General features: G+C 35.7%; 1 protein-coding gene across 1 annotated transcript in view; it reads left to right on the forward strand.

The window, feature by feature from the left end:
* Nucleotides 2,080–10,917, forward strand: part of LOC109361277 (glycerol-3-phosphate dehydrogenase SDP6, mitochondrial-like) — a 14,940-nt gene continuing 6,102 nt past the window's right edge. Inside the window, exons 1-6 of the mRNA XM_019606679.1 lie at nt 2,080–2,529; nt 3,676–4,149; nt 5,453–5,784; nt 6,110–6,270; nt 6,831–7,089; nt 7,668–7,970. Of these exons, the coding sequence (XP_019462224.1) occupies nt 2,166–2,529; nt 3,676–4,149; nt 5,453–5,784; nt 6,110–6,270; nt 6,831–7,089; nt 7,668–7,967 (1,890 nt within the window). The 5' untranslated portion in view covers nt 2,080–2,165 and the 3' untranslated portion in view covers nt 7,968–7,970. The remainder of the gene's footprint in view (nt 2,530–3,675; nt 4,150–5,452; nt 5,785–6,109; nt 6,271–6,830; nt 7,090–7,667; nt 7,971–10,917) is intronic.

The following is a 10,917-nucleotide window of genomic DNA, read 5'->3' on the forward strand; positions in this document are numbered from 1 at the left end:
CTAGGTGCCCCCTTTTACTAAAGAGAACTTTATCCTCCAATTAATAGAAACTTTAGACATTTGATTATCTAAAGCTTCTTGGTTTGCTAAGATACTCTCCAAATCTGTCAATATAGGTTCCTTAGCCCATCCTCAAACGGCAGTAATAATACTTTTATATTTTGGATTCAATCCAAAAATAAAGATCCCCATTTTCTTGCTTCGGAGATTGCTCCTTCTGAATTTAACTTTGCAATCTCATTACAAATAGATTTTACTTTAGTAAAGTAATAACTTACCGCCATATCTCCTTGTCTGAGAGACATCAACTCGTTCTCCAATAGCTGTAACTTAGCATCGCTCTTCCTAGCAAACAATATCGCTAAGGTATCTCAGGCCTCCTTTGGTGTTGTCAAGTCCTTGATCTTTTGAAAGAACTCGTCCTCTATGGTTACAGACAATACATACATCACATTTCCATCTTTAATCTTCCACTTCCTTTTATCCTCATCGTTCGTTGGTGCAGTTGTCTCCATGCCACCAACAACACCCAAAGATCTTGTCTGAGCAAATAGAACTTCATTCGAGAGCTCCGCATGTCATAATTACTATTGTTGAGTTTCTCCATCATGTTCGACGAAAATGCGAGATCTGCCATCAAAATTGGTTATTATTAGCACTTAACCAAATTCAACTTGGTCCCTGACCAATATTTATCACAGTCTCAGACTGTACAATTGCAAGATCTCCACTTATCACGATCCTTGACCGTACACGAGCACTCGAACTAGCAGGACTTGGATCACCTACTCTAATACCACTTGTTAAAACAAAAACGTTTATTACTCAAGGAGAAAACTTACACCGGTGCCTTGCCCTATATGACTCTCACTTTTATTCTTCCTTAAGTGGAGTTATAGATTATATTTGTATTAGATGATGATATATATACAATAACATCTACCTATTTATACTTACAATTTTGGGGTGGATGAAAGCTCAAAGAGCTTGTGCATTAACAACACATTTTTGCATAAGTTTACACGTTTTGTCTAGCTAGTTTCTAGGGAAAGTAGGGCACTTCTATAATAATTTAGATATTCAAGCATAATTCTAGGTAGGGTGAGCATCGGTCGGGTTGGGACAGGTTAAGACTTGTCCTTACCTGGCTATAAATATCTGTCCCGAAGCTATCCCGACCTTAAATATCGATTGTGTCAGACTTTAAACCCGATCCATCCCTAGACCCAATTTAATATAATGCACATTCATTTTAGATAAAGACTTTTCAATATTATTTATTATTATGAATATGTAATTTGACATATAAAATGATATATGCATATATATTATTATTAATCATGTATATATGATGAAAAATTATAGAATCAATGATACTTTTGATCAAAATGTATCATTATTACGCTGTACATATTTGAGTAGAAACACATACAAGCATGTTGAGTGAGTGAGTGGCCATAGGACGAGTCGGGTCATATTTTGTCCCTACCCGACCCTAAATATTGACCAAGTCTATTTTTTGAACTCGAACTCGGCCCTAGGCCCGACCATATTTGGGCCCGATCATGATCAAGTCGTTCAGTTGAACGGGTAGGGTCGAGTCCTGCTCACCCTTAGTTCAAGGATTATCTCCAGTAATCATTGATGCCTTAATAGTTAATAGTCTACCGTATTTTAGGCATGTCTTTGTCGTCTACCAAAAAGTGGCACATAGTGTATATGATATGCAACTATGGTAGAGATCTGTATTGTTCAGGCGGCGTAACAATTCTATGCATTCATCGTGACAAATGGATGATAGAATATTGTGATCCTATGTAGTATCATTTGGATTTGTCCGAAAAACTATGTCATTTGTTGACCAATCTTGATCTCGAGATGTCCTGAGCTTACTTATCCATGTCTAACTTGGAGGACTATTTGCACAAACCATAAAAATTGGAGGAATTTTATAACTTTTCAAAAAACTTCAAATGTGATTCGGAAATAGGAATAGCTGACTTCACCAAGAAATTCCTTACTTTTTTCCAAACTAAAACTCTTGCATATCATCGGGTAAAAAACTAAAACTCTTGCATATCATCGGGTAAAAAACTAAAACTCTTACAAAAAGCGTAAAACAAGGTTCAGTCCTCTCTCTTCATTTCACTATCTCCCTCCTTTCAATGACAGCCACCACTCGCCTGAGGCGACTCGGCACCGTTGTCGGAGCAGCCGCCGCCGTATGCGGCGGCGCAATCCTACTTCACTCTCCAATCTCCGTCTCCGATGGAGGAGGTTCTCACCTCGCCTCTGTCCAGCAGAAGATACATGATCCCTTCGCCGCTGTCCCCTCGAGAGAAGTCCAGCGATCGTCGCTGATCGGCACAAGCACGGCCAACCCTCTCGACGTCCTCGTCATCGGCGGCGGAGCCACGGGTTCCGGCGTGGCGCTAGACGCTGTGACCCGAGGACTCCGAGTCGGTCTCGTTGAGAGAGAGGATTTCTCTTCCGGAAGTTCCTCCCGTTCCACGAAACTCATCCATGGAGGTATAAAATGTTGAGATATCGAAGTTAAAAACATGTTTCACTAATTTTGCTCAATCACCTATGAATCTATCAAATTTCATGTTGAATCAAGTTTTCACTACAAGTGTTTTTTTCTATTTTGTATTTATTTAAGAACAATGTTTATGCGTGTGTTGATTTTCAAGTGTTCTTCCATGTGATGATATGATATCTCAATAGTTTCTTCTTTAATCATATTTAATTTTGTATGCTTGTAAAGCTATCTCATATATTGTCAAAGTCATCATAAATTTCTTTCCGAATGTAGTCAAATGATGTGAGACTTACTTAACTCTTATGCACTCACTCGCCTTCGGACTAGACATCTAGAGAGTGAAGTTTGTAGGGCTGGATATCTGTGGGTGACCGTCTGACTGAACTTTGGGATGATCTCTAGTACTATTTTAGAATAATTGAGTTTAACTCCATTTGAAAAAGTGAGCTCAACTAATATAGAACTTAACTCTTAACAATAACTGGCTTGGATAAAGAGCACATACCATGGTTGTAACAGAACATGCAGAAAATGTTGTGGAAATCTGGAGGGCATGCAGAATTATATGAAAAATATAATCTTTAAATACCTTTTGCAAGGGAAAGATAACATGTGATATGAAGTTACTGAACTTAAAAACTGTTCTAAAACAATTAAACAAATAAGTGAATTGCATTTCTAATAGATTTCTGAACTACAATTGTGCTTACACACATTAATATTGGGCTAGCACATTTTGGTGCCAAAGAAAAGCTAAGTAACTAACTTAACGGAAGCCTTCTATATACAGTAAGTTACAGTTAAACTACTTACAAACTAATTGTGTCTTCATTATTCACAAAAGGAAATATTATTAACCAATTCCCTTCAATATGTTCAGCATAAATTTTGGGAACTTTAAATTTAAATGCAGAAGTCAAGGATTGTTAGGCTAGCTGCTTCTGTGACTTGGAGGCTTGAGTAGTTTAGCATAAGATTAATAAAGTCCAACCTTCATCTTAACACTGAAGATACTGAACAGCCATAGATTTTTAATTACAGCGTGCAATGATTTGTTCATTCTATGTCTTCTTTTCCTCCTTTTTGAATATTAAGAACTTGTTGATCTAATATTTGATTGCGTAAAATATTAGGTGTTCGCTACTTGGAGAAAGCTGTCTTTAAACTTGACTATGGTCAATTGAAGTTAGTATTCCATGCACTTGAGGAGCGTAGACAGGTTATTGACAATGCACCGCACCTATGCCATGCTTTGCCTTGCATGACACCGTGTTTTGACTGGTTTGAAGTAGTTTACTACTGGATTGGCTTGAAAATGTACGATTTGGTCGCAGGTGCACGACTCTTGCACTTATCAAGATATTATTCTGCAAAGGAGTCAACGGAGCTCTTTCCCACTCTGGCAACGGAGGGAAAAGGCAGAAGTCTGAGGGGTACAGTTGTTTATTATGATGGGCAGATGAATGATGCACGACTTAATGTTGGATTGGCTTGCACTGCTGCATTAGCTGGTGCAGCGGTGCTGAACCATGCCGAAGTGTTATCCTTACTGAAGGATGATGCTAGTGAACGGATAATTGGTGCGCGGATTAGGGACAATTTAACTGGTAACATTGCCCTCTTATTCCTAACTGTTAATAGAGACATCTATGTTTTAACATTTTTGAGTTTTTTGGTTTATTAGAGATGATAAGTTAACAAGCATGGTCTAGGTGTAATATATTTGACTAAATAAAGACACTTGGGCATTCTATGTCAGAGATGCACAATCTGAAGAAGCATTTGCTAGAAGTCGAAAGAAACTGCATTGGGTTTCCTTCAATTTGAATGGTTTTACCACTTTATGTGAAATTCATTATAGAGCGATAGAACTTTGCATTGTGTATAATGGATAATTAGAGGAAATTACACTGACCTACCTTTAGGGTTAAGTGCAATCAACACATAAAACTCATAGGAGGTCGGTATAAATTTTGAAACAAGAGGAGTATCAAGTATACTTAAGGCAAACCTTAGGGGAGGTTAGTGCAATTTCTCCTTAAAGGTATAGCTGTTTTTTTAATTTTATTTTGTTGTTGTTTTTATGCATAATTTTGATTCATTTATCATGTGAATTATATCAAATTGAACTTAATATACTATTTAATGTGAATTGAATTATGAGTAAGTTGTCTGCGTGTGTTTGGGGAGGGGGGTATTTTTTTTTTTTGGTTTCACATAGGTATCCTCGCACTGGAGGCAATCCTGTCCGAGTCGGGAACATCCACAGGTATGTGGGGCTAACTCTCCCAGCGGACATTTTTTCCATCCACAAGACTCAAACCCGAGACCTTGCTTAAGGGGAATCAAGCATGTACCACTTGAACCAACACCCGTTGGTTGGGGAGGGGGGTATGCATACACGAATGCAGTTACTTAAAAAGTGTGTATTTTACAGGCAGGGCTGTCAAAATTCACCACGGGTTGAGTGAAAAGTTACCTGGTTTGGGTTGGCTCAGTTTAGCAAGTAGAGCGACTCAGTGCACGAGGCTCTCACTTGGTGGGGTTTTGGGAGGACAGATATACATAGCCTTACCCCGCAAGCGGAGAGGCTGGTAGCTAAATTTTTTCCAACCCATCCCAACCTGTGGTGAGTGGAAGAAGTTGGCTCACCATAAGTTTAAACAAAAAACACTGAAGAAAAAACCAAAAAATCTTAAAAGTCAGATTATTGCCAGTACTTTCTAGATAAAAAGTAATAAACTGCCCATAAATGCCAAAAACCAGTAGCATAAACAAGATAATTGGATATGTCCTATGTTCCCGCCTGATGTGGTAGTGCACATCTTAATTTGTGAGAATTAAGTATCTAATTTGAATTTCACTAGTTTGATAGTTAATTAGTTCTATCTATTATTTTACTTGTCTCAGGCAAAGAGTTTGATACATATGCAAGAGTAATTGTAAATGCGGCTGGGCCATTTTGTGATGCTGTAAGGAAAATGGCTGACAAAGATGCAAGAGATATGATCTGTCCAAGCAGTGGTGTACATATCATACTCCCCGATTATTATTCTCCCGTTGGAATGGGTTTGATTGTTCCTAAAACTAAGGATGGTCGTGTTGTTTTTATGCTGCCATGGCTGGGACGAACTGTTGCTGGAACTACAGATTCCAACACCCCCATTACTTTCCTTCCTGAACCACATGAAGATGAAATTCAGTTTATATTGGATGCCATATCTGATTACCTTAATGTTAAAGTATGCTATACCTGCCAATACAGGCGACTTTTTAACTTCTTATTTTTATTTTGGCTGAAAATTCAGTATTAAATGATCTAATGCATCATGCATATTGCTTATTTGGAAATATTCTGGACCATCTTGGCAAAAAAAACAACAGTATTTTACATATATATTCATCGACTTCCCCCCCCCCCCTTTAATAAATAGGTCTGCTCTTATAAATCTTTGATTAAATCCAAGGAAAATAATTTAGGGAACTTCCAATAAATCTATTTTTCTTTATGCATCTCCCTTTTACACAGTTTGCTACTGGGGACTAAATAATGCTGAGAAAATTTAGGTTCGGCGTACTGATGTTCTTTCTGCATGGAGTGGCATTCGCCCATTAGCAATGGATCCTTCTGCTAAAAATACTGAGAGCATCTCCAGGGACCATGTTGTCTTTGAGGATCACCCTGGTTTGGTCACCATCACTGGTGGCAAGTGGACTACCTACCGCAGGTAATTATTTAATGGACAAAACTGAAACTGTTGAAGTTTATTCGTTCTAATGTTGTTTCACTGGCTAGCCATATTGTTAATCCTATTGACAATTCAATCACTCCATTTAACTAGTAGTATTGGCCTGCTTGTTTACTACTAAAAATACGTGATTTAGATTGTGTTAATTATGTGATTTAATTTTTTAGATTTTGAAGTAAAACCAAAAGTTATTTGTGTTTGGTTAAAATCAAAATAAACATTTTTTATTGTGTTTCATGATTTGTAACTTCTTTCTCTTTCTTCTATAATACCAATTATAATCTGAAGCTACTCAAAGTAGATCATGGAAGTTTGGTTATTTCTGATTATAGAAATAATTTATTCCAAATATGTTTCATTATGCCATGAGTGTTTTTTTCCAAAAAACAGTGACTTTTTTGCAAAATAATCTCAGACAAACACTCTCTTATTTACTTTTCAACTTTTCCTGCTTTATTCATTGTTGTTGTATCGTCATCATTGTAGCACATAATGTTCCTATTAAACATGAGTATTATTCTGATGACAATGTGCTTCAGCATGGCAGAAGATGCTGTTAATGCTGCTATAAGGTCAGGGAAGCTGACTCCCTCAAATGGATGTGTGACCAACAATCTCCGGATTGTTGGCGGTGAAGGGTGGGATCCTGCTTTCTTTACAGTTCTCACTCAACAGTATATGCGCATGAAATTATCATCTAAGGGTAAAATTGTTCCTGGGATAATGGACAGTGCTGCAGCAAAGCACTTGTCTCGCGCATATGGAACATTGGCTGAACGTGTGGCTGCCATTGCTCAGGTTTGTTTGGGTATATTTTATAATTTCTATCATCCATAGTAGGCTAAGGTTTGATTATTAGATATATAAAAATCATTTTCAGCCTTCACCTAACTGTTAAAGCTTTTAGGAGAAAACTAGTTCTTGTTGGACCATAGGGGAGCCCTAAAAGCTAGGAGTTCTCCATCAATGGTAAGCAAGGAACCACAATATTGAACTTGACATCACACCTGACTTAAACCTTGCAATATATCTGAGTCTTCTTACATCTTTACTTGACACATCTTTTTTTACCAATATGGGATTTCCAACACATTGGAATTTACACTTTCTTGGCATAGTATCAAAGCTTTTATGACCAATTGGTCAGAAATTCCAGCATTGCCACCTCCATGCTTCATAATTAAATTAAATTTCAGCACATCTTAAAGTGGGCCTTTGCATTGCCCATGCATTAAACTCAAACGGATCTTGTGAAGAGCATGTAGAAAATATGAAAGTGACTACCAGGCTTAGCGTGCAGTCTTGCATTTTATACAAGCTTTAGTCAGTCTCGTGGTTTACAGTATAGTTAGATTGAATCTTTATTTTGCATGTAGAATGAAAATTTGGGTAAGCGACTTGCCCATGGTTACCCTTTTCTGGAGGCTGAGGTGGCCTACTGTGCTCGTCATGAGTACTGTGAATCTGCTATCGACTTCATTGCAAGGAGGAGTCGTCTCGCTTTCCTTGACACTGATGCAGCCCGGCGGGCATTACCACGTGTGATTCAAATATTGGCAGCTGAGCACAAATGGGACAAATCAAGGCAGAAGGAAGAGTTGCAGAATGCTAAGGCATTTTTGGAGACTTTCAAATCCTCAAAAAATGCTCAGTTCCATGACGGGAAACACCATTAGTAAGTACTATTGATCATCTACCCATGAATTATGTGTGGAAATGCTAAATGTTTTTTTGGTATAACCAAGGGCATTTCTTCATCGTATGCGTAATGGAATATTCCTTTTGGTGTGTGTGGATGAAGTGTTGCTTATAGGAATTGAATTCTGACCATTGGCCTAGTAAGATAATTGGAGATCCAGTGAGCCTTGTAGTACTAGACCAATGCCTTTGTGATGTAGAAATGCTGAATTTGTTATTGTTATTGTCTAGTTGTTCATCTTTGGTATCAAAATTAATAACATATAAGACAGATTCTAACTTCCTCGCTACTTTAAATATGCTTCAAATTTCTTAAACATGTCTAAAATAATAGTACACTTTGTCAAGTTTACATAAACTACTGAAATATTAGGATTCACTAGAGAACAGATAAAATAAAAAACAACAGCACCATAGTAGCACCATCCATAGTTGATCGTAACACGGATCGTACCAAATATTGATTTTTTTATATATACATATATACAAAATAATAAAAACTTCAGCTTTCTCTATTGCTATAAATAACAAGTAGCACTTGATAAAACTTAAACTTCAACATCAAAATATATTCATTTTAAAGTATTGGGTCTCATATAATTGCAAAACTAACATGTCAACACAATCAACTAAAGTGTTTGCAGCAAAAAATACCAACAAGTAGTATTAGAACCTAATATCTAATAAATCAAATCACTCAAGGGCATATCAAGATAATCATCTTCGTTGACTTCTTCATCTTCATTAATGGTTTTTGTTCAAATAAGAGAAATAAATTATAATATTTTCACAAAGAACACAGTAAGTATGTTGCAGATGGAGAAGGAAAACTTACATGAGAGAAACTTTTGGACTTCTTTCACATGAAAATTAATTTCTGGTATGGTATATTTTTTATGTTGCTTTAAAGTTTTGGACTTCGTCCAGATATAGCAGTGGTGACATCACATTCAAAGTAGGCACGTGACTCGCTAACTCTTGAAAACTCGTAAGATCTACCGATCCTATGAGTTAACTCGCGAGTTTAACTACTATGGCACCAACACCATAAATTCTGTACGGATTAGTTCGGTCTGGTTCCTATGGGTGGAACCCAAAACCAAACTACACTGATGATTTTTTTTAAAAACAATCCAACGTCATACAACGATATTCATTTTTGTGGTTTCAGTTTATTTTGTAGCAATTTTCAATTTTATTTTCGAATCACTCTGTATATCACCACCCTAATGAAAAGAAACATTCTTATTAGTGTTTTCCTTTTAAAAAAATGCCCTTGGTATTGAAAATGTGAGTTTTTTATGAAAAGTAAAGCCTTTTCAATTTTCAATGTAATTAAAACTGTTAATGTATGTGCGCATAACATTTTAGAGTATTTTATGTTTTTTCTGTACACAGCGGATTTTATGGAATCACATCTGTTGTCCTATAACTTTGTGCTAGAAAATATGATTAGCCAGAAAAATATTTAATAATTATAATTTTACATGGAGTGGTACAAAAGTGAGACAGTAGACGGGGTCCCGTATTTTATGTGTGCAAGATATTCCACAGTACAACCAATAAGGAGTTGGTATAATAGTGTAAGACTCCGTTAAATATCTAGAATGACCAAGATGTGAGGGGATCAATTCCTGAAAGTGACACTTATTGAGAAGGGTAGTCACACACCACAAAAGGATTAATTTTGTGCTCATAAGATGATGAAATACTCTTGGTAGTGCCAAAAAAGATATTCTACCATATAGTATCTATATTATTAATGACAAATAAATGAAGTAGATGAATTTAGATCTTAATTAATTGATTAAAGTTATTCACCAATTTATATAAATTCATTAAATGATATTTTAAATTATCTAATTCATCCGTATCTAAAGGGTGAATTTTATTTATTCATGAATCTATTTTAATAGATTGAATGGATAAATATTATATTCATTAGATTTTTTTAATAGATCTAAAAGCATACAATTATCTTTTTTCAAAAGCATTTCTAAAATCACTTTTAAAGTTCTTTTTTAAATAAAAATGTTTTTTTTCTTCTAAGAAACACTTTTTATTTTTTACTTTTTAAAGAATTACTTTTTTGCAACATGCTACAAACATTTCTACGGGTGATATTTTAATAAATATATATATATATATATTTAAGAACAGATTTTTAATATAACTTCATTCATATGTTCTAACATTGATATAATAAATCAAAGTGTTAATGGGAAGCACATATAAAAAAGTAAGAATTGAAATAATGAAAGAAATTGAAAAACAAATGAGTTGTGAATGTTTATATTTTGGATGAATTAGATATTCATCAAAATAGATATATCAATTGGATATAAAGGATGGATTTTGATGCATCTATTATTAAATTTATTTAATGAATTATATATATTTAAATTTATTAACTTTAATTGGGATTAACTTTAGTGAGATCCTTAACTATAACATAAAACCTTATTGTACAAAGTATAATGACAGAATACCAAACTGAATGATTAATCAACTGAAGTTTGAATACAAAGTATTCATACAAAATACTGAAATCACATAGAACATGATAAAAGTTGTGCACAATCTAACTCCCACTGAACCAAAATATCCTCACACCGTAGAACACCAATGTGAGCAGCATGCTCATGAAAGACCTTGGGTGTGATAGCTTTTGTGAGAGGATCCGCAATCATGGAGTTAGTGCCTAAGTGTTCTATGGAAAGCTGTCCACTTTGTACCTTCTCTTTAACAACTAGGAACTTAATGTCGATGTGTTTCGACTTTGCCGAACTCCTATTGTTGTTGGAGAACAACACGGCTGATTTATTGTCACAGTATAACTTTAGTGGTCTTTCAATCCTTTCCACAATCCGCAGCCCAGTGACAAAATTTCTCAACCATGACGACTGAAGTGATGCCTCATAACATGCT

The sequence above is a fragment of the Lupinus angustifolius genome, chromosome LG11 (assembly GCF_001865875.1).
Source record: "Lupinus angustifolius cultivar Tanjil chromosome LG11, LupAngTanjil_v1.0, whole genome shotgun sequence".
NCBI lineage: Eukaryota > Viridiplantae > Streptophyta > Magnoliopsida > Fabales > Fabaceae > Lupinus > Lupinus angustifolius.